At 38.2% G+C, this 15,298-nt stretch overlaps 1 protein-coding gene across 1 annotated transcript in view; it reads left to right on the forward strand.

Annotated features, from left to right (window-relative positions):
• The window catches only part of BOD1L1 (biorientation of chromosomes in cell division 1 like 1), a 59,182-nt gene that overhangs the window by 18,168 nt on the left and 25,716 nt on the right, over positions 1-15,298 (forward strand). Inside the window, 7 exon segments of the mRNA XM_030923594.1 lie at positions 857-968; positions 1,597-1,735; positions 3,073-3,145; positions 5,171-10,933; positions 10,935-11,292; positions 13,053-13,117; positions 14,260-14,344. Coding sequence (XP_030779454.1) covers positions 857-968; positions 1,597-1,735; positions 3,073-3,145; positions 5,171-10,933; positions 10,935-11,292; positions 13,053-13,117; positions 14,260-14,344 — 6,595 coding nt within the window.

The raw sequence follows: 15,298 nt of genomic DNA on the forward strand, positions 1-15,298 counted from the left end.
TAATTATAAAATGTACCACTGAATTAATAACCGCTTTTTAAAGAAAATTACTAACTTATTATTACATATGTATGTTAGTTTTAAGATAGCTTACCATTTTAGAAACATTAAAGTATGAAAAGTTGTAAAATATGAAAAGTTCAGAATCAGGAAATATTGTTACATAGGAAAATGATTTGAAGAAACTGCCCCAAAATGCTAGTGGTGATTAGCTTTCACTTCAGGTTTATCTCTTGTAAAGGTTACTTGGTTAGAAGTTATGCACCTGCTTAGGATTTTTGGCACTCCGGGCCAGAAAAGAGTAGTAAGAGTAGCACAATGATTGTGAATTCTTTCTGCTGTAAAAGACAATAGCTGCAAGTCCCAAGTCCCTTGGGTCCCAAGCATATAACCATCAAGTCATATATGTTGTAGAACTAGCCTATCACTTGAATTTTTATTTCAACTGTTTTCTATAAGAATAGTTGGAAAGTTATAAACAGCTACCTATATATACTTAATGTTCATAGATATTTTCACAGCTGTCTTTTTAATTGAAACAACCAGCTTATTTAATCACTTTTTTCCCAAAATAATACCTTGCCCATTCTTTAAACTAATGGCATTCTGAAAGAGTAATGGCAAATTTTCATAATTGTTTATTTTATTCTGGTAACTTCCAGATTGAAACATACACATACATATGTATGTATACACATACAGATAAATGTGTGTATATATATGTAGTGTATGTGCATTTTTTCAGAGCCCATTAATTTGAACATCTGAAGGGTAAACTAAAACTTTTAAAAAATACAGTTTTTCAGTGTATTTCTGCCTTTGCCTAATAATCTGTTAGGATATTTTGTGGTTTTAGGCCAAAGAAAAAGAAGAGAGGCTTTTAAGAAGGCGAATTAATAGAGAGAAACTTGAAGAAAAACGAAAACAGAAAGCAGAAAAGACAAAGTCTTCAAAAACCAAGAGTCAAGGTATACATGTTAACTTTTAATATTTTAAACTATCTTATATATTTCATTATTTTCCAGGTACTCTTATGTTACTTATGAGACATGGATATAAAATAAAAGGAACTATTCTCAAATGTGGAAGGTTTCCTTACGTTTTAATCTCATGTGTTTATTCATTTTTCTTTTTTATTATATTGCTAAATCTTAATTAAACATTTTATCAGATACCAGCTTATGCAACTCGTTTGTTAGCAGTTTATTTTTCTGTAATGATTTGATTATCACTGGAAAGTAGATTGTTAACAATGAGTTATCAACCCTTGCTGATGATTAATGAAATTAATCTATGCTTATGTTAACTAAAATGTCAAACATTTACCTGTAAGATTGCATTGAACAAAATTGTATTCCCTCTGGTCACTAATCCTATGTAATATGTGAATTCACACATACACACACTTATGTGATCATTTGAAATAGGAAAGATAAGACTTCTTCATCCAAAATATTATGTCTGTTCTAGCACAGCTTAAAAATATTAAAGCCATTTTGGCTTTAACAATGATTAGAAAAATCTTAATGAAAAATTAATATTACACTGTTTCTAAAACTTTTCTGAAATACATTTTATTGATTGCTTCTTTTCTAGGCAGGAGTAGTGTGGACCTAGAGGACTCATCAACAAAGAGTTTGGAACCTAAAGCCCCCAGAATTAAAGAAGTCCTTAAAGAACGGAAAGTTTTAGAAAAAAAGGTAGCCTTAAGCAAAAAGAGAAAAAAAGATTCAAGGTACATATTTTGTCTGGGCATGTTTCCCTTGTAACACTCCCCCGGGTGCTTTCAGAAGAGAGGCATTGAAGTGACACTAAAGAGTTGTACTTAGGATGTGTATGTTGCTGCATATTTATGAAGGACCTTAGGATTTCGTATTTAGTATCAAAATGTTAATATCTATAACATTTCTAAGTAGTGTATCTTAATTTTTTCGCGTGTCCCAGATGTTTTTGTAAATTTGATGAGAGCTTTAGACCCTCTCCCCTGAAAAATGTACGTGCATAAGCTAACAATTATCCCTAGAGTTTCAGAGTTTATGGATCCTCTGGAAATTATCTGGAAGTATTCCTCTTGTTGGCGTTCAGTAACCACTTGTTTACAATTATTATTTCCAGTCTTTCCACGCTTTTAGTTTTACCAGTATTCCATGATTCTCCCCCAACCCAGAATCTGAGCCAGATTCCTTGTTAACACTGCATTATCTTGGTTAACTTTTTAAGAATTAGAAAGCTAAAGAGACTCTTGAGGGTAGCTATGAAGTCATGTGAGCCATGGGCTGCAATTTGTTTATTCCATCAAGTTGCGTTTATGTAACTTTATCACAGACTTCAAGATAACTGATTTGATAATTTGCAGAACTTGGTAAGAGTAGTAAGCTCTCAAATTTCTTACTGTTATTACATCTTATCCTTATTGATCTGAATAAATAAGACTTCCCTCTTTACTCAAAAGATAGTAATTTTGAAGTGTAATTATAGCTGATAAAATATTCATCTTTAAGCAACAAATTAGGAATTTTTGTTTCGGCTGTACTTTCCCTTAGCACCAAAAACAGTTCATGCCATATTTGGGATTGTGCTCTCCTTTGTTGACCAATAATTGATAGGATTTAAATTGAAATGTAACAAGTCTCCATTTATCGATTAAGTGTATAAATTATAGTAAACGGCCAGGCGCTGTGGCTCACGCCTTTAATCTCAGCACTTTGGGAGGCAGGGGCGGGTGGATCACATGAGGTCAGGAGTTTGAGACCAGCCTGACCAACATGGTGAAACCCTGTCTGTACTAAAAATACAAAATTAGCCAGGCATTGTGGCGCATGCCTGTAATCCCAGCTACTTGGAAGGCTGAGGCAGGAGAATTACTTGAACTCAGGAGTGGAGATTGCAGTGAACCAAGATTGCGCGATTGCACTCCAGCCTGGGCAACAAGAGCAAGACTCCACCTCAAAAAATAATAATAAAATAAGATAAATAAAACTTGTAGTAAAGGAAAGCTTTTTATTGTTTTCAACCTTCCTGAAAAATTTTCACATTTGATTCATGCTTTATATTTGACTCTTTCACCCTTAGGAATGTTGAAGAGAACTCCAAAAAGAAACAGCAATCTGAAGAAGATTCCAAAGAAACCTTTAAAACAAGTGAAGTATGTCTTAATAAAACCTCATTTCAAATGCTGTTTTGTTAGATAGAGGCTGTTTATTCCTTTGGAATAAAAGTTAGCATGTCATTTGACTTTTTTCAAGTTAAATAAAATGTCACTTACATTCAGCATTTTTGAAACCCCATTTTGTTATGTCCCAAATTGCCCATTTTGTTGAGTTGATTTATATATTTGTCTTTTATCTAGGTAATAGCTACTTTTCTTCTCTTTTCCCATTTCTTATAATTGCAATAACAAAAATGCCAGTAATGACAAAAAAACAGAAAAAGGGAGGCTAAAATTAAAATCTAAAATCCCCCCACTATAACAAATTATCCTTTTTATTCCCTTTCATTCCTTATCCACAAGTCCACATAATTTTTTAGAGTACAAGTAATCTGGCAAACTGTTTTTAACATTTTACTCATTTCATGTCACCTTCTAGGCTTCCTAATTATTTAATGATTGTGTAGTGTTACATGTAATGCAGATACCGTAATGTATTTAAGTATGTCCTTATATTTTAGCGCTTAGGTTGTTTCCAAGATTTGATCATTTTAAACAGTAAAACCAACGTACAATGTTTTCTTCCCCCTCTCAGGATTATTTTCGTGGGACAAACTTTTGCTTGAACTGGTTTAAAATTCTTATTTACAAAGCCACATTATCTATAGTTCTGTAGCTAAAATATCTTACTATTTCCAGAGGGAAAAAGTAATAGTGATTATTTGTTTATCATCAGCAAACATAAATTTATTTACTCAGAAATTAAAGGTGTATTTAGAAATATATAGTGATGGTTTAATGACATATTTTTAAAGATTTAGCTTTGTGATAACTCTCTATAAAAAATTATCTCATAAGATTGTATTCACATTGTTTAGAATTAGTTTTTTATTGTGAAGTTAGGTTGATGCAAACTCCTGTTAGTTCTTTGAGGAATTTAATTTTAAGCTATTTAATAAGGTCTTGTTATGACCTGGACTCTATTATTAGTAGAAATACATTAATCTTTGTGTTGACATTTAAGGATATGCAGTGTTAAACTGACCTAGAGGCACAAAGGTCTGTCTAAGAACTTTGGCCCATTATTTGCATAAGAATAATTATAGTTAGTAGTCAGTGGGTCTTTATTGAAGTAGATTTAGTCAACATCCCCTCATTAATATTAATCACCTACTTAGGGCCAAACCACAGGGCCAGGAGGAAGGTTTAGATGCTCTTGTCTCAGTATCTTTTTTGAATACATAAACATATGCATATGTTATATATGATATGGTTACTATGAGTTATTGTGTACATTTGAAGCTTCATGTATAGAATGTTGTACAAGTAGCCTAAATTCATGAGGTTTCCATGCATAATTCAGGTTTCTAAATCAAAATATAGGAAATCTATCTTTCAGTGTATTTCAATTTTAAATTGCCTTCATGTATTATGTTTTTGACTGTAAAGGACATTGAACTGTCATTTATTTAGCTTGTATTTATTATTGAGTACTGGGCATTAGTGAGCTCTAGTGATACAGAATTGAAGAATTCATAGACAAATCAGTGCCTGTGATATACTGGAAGGAGTACTAGACATGGAATGAAATAATCTAAACTCATTTCTAACACACCTACTTGAGGCCTGAGTGTCAAGTTATAGAATCATGCTGAGCTTCAATTTCCTGATGGTTTAATGGCATATTTTTAAGTATTTAACTTTATTTTGTGATAAATCTCTGTGAGAAGTAATCTCATCAAATTGTGTTCATATTGTTTAGAATTAGTTTTTTTATTGTGAAATGTGGTTGTTGTAAACTCCTGTTAGTTCTTTGAGGAATTTAGCTTTTTAAAATCAAGTTAATAATATCTATTTTTAAAAATCAGGTGAGTTTTTGACACCTACACGGGCTGCTTGCAAGAATTAAGTGAGATGTTACATATGTGACGGCACTCAACATATTAGTGCACCCAAATGTTACATTTGAATCTAAAGATTGATTTTGGTATTTCTCATATTTTAATCTTTGTTTTCTTTCAGCATTGTGAAAAGGAAAAAATGTCTTCTTCAAAAGAGCTGAAGCATGTTCATGCAAAAAGTGAACCAAGTAAACCTGCCCGGAGACTTTCAGAGTCTTTGCATATAGTTGATGAAAACAAAAATGAATCCAAAGTAGAAAGAGAACATAAAAGACGGACATCTACTCCTGTTATCATGGAGGGGGCACAGGAAGAGACTGACACAAGAGATGCAAAAAGGCAAGTAGAACGTGCAGAAATTTGCACTGAAGAGCCCCAGAAACAGAAAAGCACACTTAAAAATGAAAAACATCTAAAGAAAGAGGATTCTGAAACACCACATTTGAAAAGCCTACTTAAGAAAGAGGTGAAATCCTCCAAGGAGAAGCCTGAAAGAGAGAAAACTCCATCAGAAGACAAATTGCCTGTGAAACATAAATATAAAGGTGATTGTATGCATAAAACAGGTGATGAGACTGAGCTTCACTCTTCTGAGAAAGGTTTAAAGGTAGAGGAAAATATTCAAAAGCAAAGTCAACAAACAAAGCTTTCTTCAGATGATAAAGCCGAACGAAAAAGTAAACATAGGAATGAAAGGAAATTATCAGTATTAGGCAAAGATGGAAAGCCAGTTTCTGAATATATTATAAAAACAGATGAGAATGTTCGTAAAGAAAACAACAAAAAAGAGAGACGCTTGTCAGCTGAAAAAACTAAGGCAGAGCACAAATCAAGAAGGTTAAGTGATTCTAAAATTCAGAAAGATTCTCTGGGTTCCAAGCAACATGGTATCACATTACAGAGAAGAAGTGAAAGTTATTCGGAAGATAAATGTGATATGGACTCCACTAACATGGATAGTAACTTGAAACCAGAAGAGTTTGTGCACAAGGAGAAACGACGAACAAAGAGCTTGTTAGAAGAGAAACTTGTGTTGAAGTCTAAATCAAAAAGTCAAGGCAAACAGTTAAAAGTTGGAGAAACAGAATTACAAGAAGGTGTCACAAAACAGGCAACCACTCCAAAACCAGACAAGGAGAAGAACACAGAAGAAAATGACTCAGAAAAACAGCGAAAGTCTAAAGTTGAAGACAAACCTTTTGAAGAAACTGGTGTTGAACCTATATTAGAGGCTGCTTCTTCTTCAGCACATACTACACAGAAGGATTCTAGTCATAGAACCAAGTTACCCTTAGCAAAGGAGAAATATAAGAGTGATAAAGACTCCACTTCCACTAGGCTTGAGAGAAAGTTGTCAGATGGCCACAAAAGCAGAAGCTTAAAACATAGTAGTAAAGACATAAGAAAGAAGGAAGAAAATAAGGCAGATGACAAGGATGGTAAAGAAATTGACAGTAATCATGAAAAGGCCAGAGGTAATAGTTCACTCATGGAAAAGAAATTAAGCAGAAGATTGTGTGAAAATCGGAGAGGAAGCTTGTCACAAGAAATGACTAAAGGAGAAGAAAAGCTAGCAGCAAACACTTTGAGCACTCCCAGCGGTTCTTCCCTTCAGAGACCAAAAAAGAGTGGTGATACGACATTGATCCCTGAACAAGAGCCAATGGAAATTGATTCTGAGCCAGGTGTTGAAAATGTGTTTGAAGTATCTAAAACCCAAGACAGCCGCAATAATAATTCTCAGCAAGACATTGACTCTGAAAATATGAAACAAAAAACTTCTGCCACAGTTCTAAAGGACGAATTGAGAACTTGCACAGCAGATTCAAAAACAACAGCTCCAGCTTATAAGCCAGGCCGTGGAACAGGAGTTAATAGTAATTCTGAAAAGCATGCCGACCATAGAAGCACCCTGACCAAGAAAATGCATATCCAAAGTGCTGTGTCCAAACTCAACCCTGGGGAGAAAGAACCCATTCATAGAGGAACTAATGAAGTGAATATAGATTCTGAAACTGTTCATAGAATGTTACTGAGTGCCCCATCAGAAAATGATAGGGTACAGAAGAATTTGAAAAACACAGCTGCTGAAGAACATGTTGCTCAAGGAGATGCTGCTCTTGAACATTCCACAAATTTAGACTCCTCTCCATCCTTAAGTTTAGTGACTGTTGTGCCTCTGAGGGACTCTTATGATCCAGATGTAATTCCTGTGTTTGACAAAAGAACTGTTTTGGAAGGTGGCACAGCCAGCACCTCCCCTGTAGAGCACTCTGCTCTCTCTAATCAAAGTCTGACTGTTAGGGAATCAGAAGTCCTTAAGACAAGTGACAGCAAAGAAGGTGGTGAAGGTTTCACAGGAGATACACCAGCAAAAGCAAGCGTCACTAGCAAAAGACACATTCCAGAAGGTCACCAGGCTACTTTATTGGATGGTAAACAAGGAAAGGTAATCATGCCTCTTGCAAGCAAGTTAACAGGCATGATTGTGGAAAATGAGAATGTTACCAAAGAAGGTGGTTTAGTGGACATAGCCAAGAAAGAAAGTGACTTAAATGCAGAGCCCAATTTAAAGCAGACAGTTAAAGCAACAGTAGAAAATGGCAAGAAGGATGGCATTGCTGTTGATCACGTTGTAGGCATGAGTACAGAAAAATATGCTGAACCTATCAAACTTAAGCATAAAAGAGGCCCAGGTAAAGTGAAAGACATATCAATTGATGTTGACAGAAGGAATGAAAACAGTGAGGTAGACACCAGTGCTGGAAGTGGCTCTGCACCCTCTGTTTTGCACCAAAGGAATGGACAAACTGAGGATGTGGCAACTGGGCCTGGGAGAGCAGAAAAGACTTCTGTTGCCACTAGTACTGAAGGGAAGGACAAAGATGTCACCTTAAGTCCAGTGAAGGCTGGGCTTGCCACAACTACTTCTTCAGAAACAAGAGAGAGTGAGGTGGCTTTACCCTGCACCAGCATTGAGGCAGATGAAGGCCTTATAATAGGAACACATTCCAGAAATAATCCTCTTCATGTTGGTGCAGAAGCCAGTGAATGCACTGTTTTTGCTGCAGCTGAAGAAGGCGGGGCTGTTGTCACAGAAGGATTTGCTGAAAGTGAAACCTTCCTCACAAGCACTAAGGAAGGGGAAAGTGGGGAATGTGCTGTGGCTGAATCTGAGGACAGAGCAGCAGACCTGCTGGCTGTACATGCAGTTAAAATCGAAGCCAATGTAAATAGCGTTGTGACAGAGGAAAAGGATGATGCTGTAACCAGTGCAGGCTCTGAAGAAAAATGTGATGGTTCTTCAAGTAGAGACTCAGAAATAGTTGAAGGAACTATTACTTTTATTAGTGAAGTTGAAAGTGATGGAGCAGTTACAAGTGCTGGGACAGAAATAAGAGCAGGATCTATAAGCAGTGAAGAGGTGGATGGCTCCCAGGGAAATATGAGAATGGGTCCCAAAAAAGAAACAGAGGGCACTGTGACATGTACAGGAGCAGAAGGCAGAAGTGGTAACTTTATGATCTGCTCAGTAACCAGAGCAGGGCCCCGGGAGGAACGCATGGTTACAGGTGCAGGTGTTGCCCTGGGAGATAATGATGCACCACCAGGAACAAGTGCCAGTCAAGAAGGAGATGGTTCTGTGAATGATGGTACAGAAGGTGAGAGTGCAGTCACCAGCACAGGAATAACAGAAGATGGAGAGGGGCCAGCAAGTTGCACAGGTTCAGAAGATAGCAGTGAAGGTTTTGCTATAAGTTCTGAATCGGAAGAAAATGGAGAGAGTGCAATGGACAGCACAGTAGCCAAAGAAGGCACTAATGTACCGTTAGTTGCTGCTGGTCCTTGTGATGATGAAGGCATTGTGACTAGCACAGGCGCAAAAGAGGAAGACGAGGAAGGGGAGGGTGTTGTGACTAGTACTGGAAGAGGAAATGAAATTGGGCATGCTTCAACTTGTACAGGGTTAGGAGAAGAAAGTGAAGGGGTATTGATTTGTGAAAGTGCAGAAGGGGACAGTCAGATTGGTACTGTGGTAGAGCATGTGGAAGCTGAGGCTGGAGCTGCCATCATGAATGCAAATGAAAATAATGTTGACAGCATGAGTGGCACAGAGAAAGAAAGTAAAGACACAGATATCTGCTCCAGTGCAAAAGGGATTGTAGAAAGCAGTGTGACCAGTGCAGTCTCAGGAAAGGATGAAGTGACACCAGTTCCAGGAGGTTGTGAGGGTCCTATGACTAGTGCTGCATCTGATCAAAGTGACTGTCAGCTCGAAAAAGTTGAAGATACCACTATTTCCACTGGCCTGGTAGGGGGTAGTTACGATATTCTTGTATCTGGTGAAGTCCCAGAATGTGAAGTTGCCCACACATCACCAAGTGAAAAAGAAGATGAGGACATCATCACCTCTGTAGAAAATGAAGAGTGTGATGGCCTCATGGCAACTACAGCCAGTGATGATATTACCAACCAAAATAGCTTAGCTGGGGGTAAAGATCAAGGCAAAGGCTTGATGATTTCCACCAGTACCACAAATGATTACACCCCTCAGGTAAGCGCAATTACAGATGTGGAAGGAGGTCACTCAAATGCTCTGAGAACTGAAGAAAACATGGAAGGTACCAGAGTAAACACAGAAGAATTTGAGGCCCCCATGCCCAGTGCAGTCTCAGGAGATAACAGCCAACTCACTGTCAGTAGAAATGAAGAGAAAGATGAGTGTGCCATGATTTCCACAAGCATAGGGGAAGAATTTGAAGTGCCTATCTCCAGTGCAACAACCATCAAGTGTGCTGAAAGTCTCCAGCCAGTTGCAGCAGCAGTGGAAGAAAGGGCTACAGGTCCAGTCTTGATAAGCACCGCTGACTTTGAGGGGCCTATGCCCAGTGCTTCCCCAGAAGCTGAAAGTCCTCTTGCCTCAACCAGCAAGGAGGAGAAGGATGAATGTGCTCTCATTTCCACTAGCATAGCAGAAGAGTGTGAGGCTTCTGTTTCCGGTGTAGTTGTTGAAAGTGAAAATGAGCGAGCTGGTACAGTCATGGAAGAAAAAGACGGGAGTGCCATCATCTCCACGAGCTCGGTGGAAGACTGTGAGGGCCCAGTGTCCAGTGCTGTCCCTCAGGAGGAAGGCCACGCCTCAGTCACACCAGCAGAGGAGATGAGTGACACTGCCATGATTTCCACAAGCACCTCTGAAGGGTGTGAAGCAGTCATGATTGGTGCTGTCCTCCAGGATGAAGATCGGCTGACCATCACAAGAGTGGAAGACTTGAGCGATGCTGCCATCATCTCCACCAGCACAGCAGAATGTGTGCCAATTTCTGCCAGCATTGACAGACATGAAGAGAACCAGCTTACTGCAGACAACCCAGAAGGGAATGGTGACCTGTCAGCCACAGAAGTGAGCAAGCACAAGGTCCCCATGTCCAGCCTAATTGCTGAGAATAACTGTCGGTGTCCTGGGCCAGTCAGGGGAGGCAAAGAACGGGGTCCCTTGTTGACCGTGAGCACTGAGGAGGGGCACAACGGGCCATCAGTCCACAAACCCTCTGCAGGGCAAGGCCATCCAAGTGCTGTTTGTGCAGAAAAGGAAGAGAAGTATGGCGAGGAGTGCCCCGAAGTAGGACCATTTGTAGGAAGAGGACAGCAAGAGAGCACTTTACACCGCATAAATGCAGAAGAGAAGAATGTATTGTTGAACTCCCTTCAGAAAGAAGATAAGAGCCCAGAGACAGGGACAGCAGGGGGCAGTAGCACAGCAAGTTATTCAGCAGGAAGGGGCTTAGAGGGGAATGCTAACTCACCTGCCCACCTGAGAGGACCAGAACAGACGTCTGGGCAGACAGTTAAGGATCCCTCTGTCAGTGTTCGCTATTTGGCAGGCAGTAAATACCGGTGCTATAAAAGCTGATGACATGCCACCTGTTCAAGGCACAGTGGCTGAGCATTCCTTTCTTCCTCCTGAGCAGCAGGGGCCTAAAGACAACTTGAAAACCGGTACCACCAAATGTATTACTGGCCAAGAATCAAAATTTGCTCCTTCCCACACAATGATCCTTCCAGCTACCTACAGTGTAGCTCTGTTAGCTCCTAAGACTGTAAAGAGTGATTATAGTGGCAAATGGACTGATCAAGCATCTGCTGAGAAAACAGGAGATGGTAACAGCACAAGGAAATCATTCCCTGAGGAAGGAGACGTAATGGTTACTGTGTCTTCTGAAGAAAATGTGTGTGACATAGGTGAGAATCTGTACCTAATTGCAAATTTTAACATTTTACAAGGATGATTGTACAACAGAGTGCATTTAGGACAGTCTTCCAAAAGATGGTTTTGGTTCCAGAAAGATAAAATATCTCTAAATTTTTTTCTCATATCATAATGTTGCAAAATAAGCTCATCAAACTTGAAGGTCAAACTTCTCTAAAAGGTACTTGTGTTTAAAAGTTTAAAACCTCTGGCCCATTTCTCATGTGTGGGGAGAGAAAAAGCAGGAGGCTGAGGCATGGAAAGTCCACATGTTATTTACATGACTGCTGCAACTTACTAAACCTCTTTGACCTACAGGTTTCTTGTCAATCAAAAGGAGGAGTACCCTACCACAACCCAATGAAAGCAATATATATATTTTTTACCACCCTCATTTTACAAATGAGGAAATACAGTCAGAAAATTTAAATAGTGTTCATGGTCCTCGGGTGACTTTTAGAAGATAAAAAGCTTCCGAGCCTCCATTTCTTGTATAAAATGGGGATAATTAGATGGGATCACAATACAAAGGCAAACATGATTCCAACCCTCATCTGATTATAGGTTTGCAGTATGTATTTGTTCAGTCTGCTGGTTCCTTTGAATCAAGGGAGCACATTATTCTTTTTAACAGCTTATTTTTCAGGTGAAATGAGTTTCTAGTTTAGAATATATTTGAAAGTGAAAGGAAACATTTTTCCCTGCTGATAGATTTTGGACAGTGCTGGTCTTTTAGAAATAGTTAATAACTTTCAAGGATACTATATCAGTCATGCCTTATACCATCCAACTTCAGATACTTTAAGTGGACAGTGACACTTGAAAGCGTGACAATTGCGTAGAATGGTATTAAGCACAGGATGCTGTAAGAACCAAAGGGTCCTTATGCGCTGGACTTGAAGGGGCAGAGGAATTCTTTTCCATTCTGGCTGTATAAATTGTAGCATCCTGGACTTTTAACTGAAACAGACCTTAGCCATCAGCTAACCCACTCTCAGGAAACTGAGGCCAATAGATTTAGTCTTGTTCATTATAGAGACTTAGGAGAGTTTAAGAAATGCTCCAAGGGTTGAAACAAGTAACTTTACAAGTTTCTGTTGAATTTAGCCTAGAGTAAATTGAATGCTTCAGAAGTTTTTATGACTCAATCATTGCTACAATTACCCATCCCTCTTTTTTTCCTGAAGAAGTGAAAATAGAAGGGTTTCTACAGAAGCTTCTACACAATCTACAGAAGGATATAGGAAAGAGGCAAGACCAGAGTAGAATTGAATCTCTCCACCTGACAAAATTTTATTTTCTTTTTGTCTACCTCACAGTTTAACTTTGTGTTCAATATTTCTGTGTTCAATGTGAAGCAAGTAAAGTGAATCTGTTAATAAATCACCTTTACTGAGAATAGACCTTAGTGACTCAGAATATTTTTAAGGACAAACTTGATGGAGATCACTGCAGAAAATTACTTGGAAATGAAGATGTCTCCACAGATAATACTTTTGTCATTCTTTCTGGGCAGTTATCTTACTCTGCAAACAAGAATTTCACTCACCCAAAATGAGCAAGTAATCCCTGCCTTTCATCCAGATTCTTTTTATACAACATATTCCTTTTGGTCATTTTCTACTGACAGCAAAATAAACCAGAAAAGGAAGGTGGCACGGCATGTCAGATAACCACATTCCATTACTTTTGACCCCGGATGTATTTTGCAAGCAAATTCTTAAATTGTACTAAATGGCTTGAATTTTATTAGGCAATGAAGAGTCTCCATTGAATGTTTTGGGAGGATTGGAACTGAAAGCCAACTTGAAAATGGAGGTATGGCTTATAATTCAGCTGTGCTGAACTGTAAGTGATTAAATACTGTTTCATCACATATACACGTATTTATACTTATGTGATATATAGCTCCTGTTCTCATTGTACTTATGACACTTAGTGTTGTTATTGTCATATTCTGTGGGGGAGAAAGCTAAGAACCTCAGTAATCTTAGTAAATAGTGCCATCATCAGTTCCATTTACTCAAGCCAGAAACACAAGAGTCACCATCAGTTTCTCCGTCATCCCACATTTTATTTATCGCCATTTCTTACAGGTTCCATTTCCAAAATATAACATGAGTCCATCTATTTCTGTTTCTACGGTCACCACCTTAGGCTAAGCCACTACTTCAGTACCATTAGGCTTATTTCACTCCAGCCCTTCTCCAGTGTGATTCACACAGCCCTGCAGGTAGTCTTTAGAAACATAACCTAGGCCCTGTCATAGCTCTACTTAAAATTTGTGGTGGCTTCCCATCATGCTTAGAATAAAATCTTTTTTTTTTTTTTTAAGCATGGCTTTGGTGCTTACACAATTTAGTCTCCATATCCTCTTTCTAGCCTGATCTCAAGGCACCAACCAAGTATATGTGACAAGACGGCAGTGAACATGGGGGTTATGAACGCCACAGAGGAAACACAACTTGCCCAATAGGAGCAATGGGAAGGTAGACAGGGGGGCTTGAAAGGAGGACACTGAAATAGAATTTTGAAAGTAGAGTGGAAATTTCCCAGAAGAGAGAGCCTTCTAAGCAAAGAGAATGTTGTGTTCTAGAGAGAGACAGGAGGGCACGTGGTGTGTCTCAGGCACTGCAGTGGTTCATGGTGAGTTGTGGTGAGACTTAAGCCTGGAAGGCAGTGGGAGCCCATCAGGAAGAGTCTTGTGTGGTGTGCTGAGTTGGGGGTTTTACCTTTAAAGCAATAGAAGACCCATTGATGGATGAAATACAAAATTAAATTGATTTTTTACTTGCTTGGTTTTTAAAGTTTGATGTATTTATTTTTAAGTTTTGTGTACTCTTAAAAGTAGGCTTTTATATTGTTTCAGGATGCTAGGGTTTTTTGTTTAATTCACTTGAGGTTAGTCTTCTTGTAAAAACCCCGGTTAACTTATTTTTACGGTGCTTTGGATTTTTTAGGCTTATGTGCCTTCAGAGGAAGAGAAAAATCGTGAAATTCTGGCACCACCAGAAAGTCTGTGTGGGGGAAAGCCAAGTGGAATAGGTGAGCTCCTTAGAGTGGTTGTTGACATTGTTTTTGTTTTTGCCTTGCATGTGGTTTTACCTTTCTAAAAATCAATAGTTGATGCATAATAACATACAGTCTATATTAATTTGCCTCTCACTTTTTAAAATAGATTAGGGAGAATTCTTTACTATCTTATTTTTAACATACACTTTTCCTCATGAAATGTCAATCAACATTACGTAGGGTAATTGTTTAAATCTGATTACCTCCAAATAATAATGCAAAACCAAAGTTGTTTTGGAGCAAACGCTTGCTCTATCCCAGCAGTGTTTCTCCATACCCCTGCCTGTCTCCAGACACTATTGCAGCTCACTTCCAAAAGGCTAGTCTGAGCCTAAGTACCCACTTTACACCATTTGCTCTTGTCTCTTGCTCAGGCTTTTGCCCCAGTGGCTGCACAGAAACTACTCTCAGCTTATATAACCTCTTCTCAGTCTCTCTGTGCAACATTCTTCATTGTGGACTACAGATTTTAAGGGAGAGCCTCAGTATCAGAAAGGATAAAGGCAGGAGCTCTTAAAACGTTTTGGTCTCAAGGACCAAAAATTAATGAAAAATTACCGACGACCCCAAAGAGATTTTGTTATATGGCTTATACCTGTTGACATTTGCCAAATAAGAAATTAAAATTGAGAAAAGTAAATATTAAGTCACTATTAATTCAATATAATTAACTCACTATAAGTTAACTCTTTTTTCATGAAAAATAGCTAGATTTTCCAAAACAACACAATTAAGTGATAAAAGTGACCTTGTTTTGCATTTTTGCAAATCCCTTTAAGTCTGGCTTAATAAAAAACAGCTGTTTCTCATATCTGTTTTCACATTCAGTCCTGTTGCTATTTATTGTTTTGGTTAAAGTAAATGAAGAAAATCCAGCATTACAGATAGATGGTTGGGTTTTTGTTTTTGTTTTGTTTTGTTTTAGTT

This window comes from Rhinopithecus roxellana, chromosome 2 (assembly GCF_007565055.1).
Source record: "Rhinopithecus roxellana isolate Shanxi Qingling chromosome 2, ASM756505v1, whole genome shotgun sequence".
Taxonomy (NCBI): Eukaryota; Metazoa; Chordata; class Mammalia; order Primates; family Cercopithecidae; genus Rhinopithecus; species Rhinopithecus roxellana.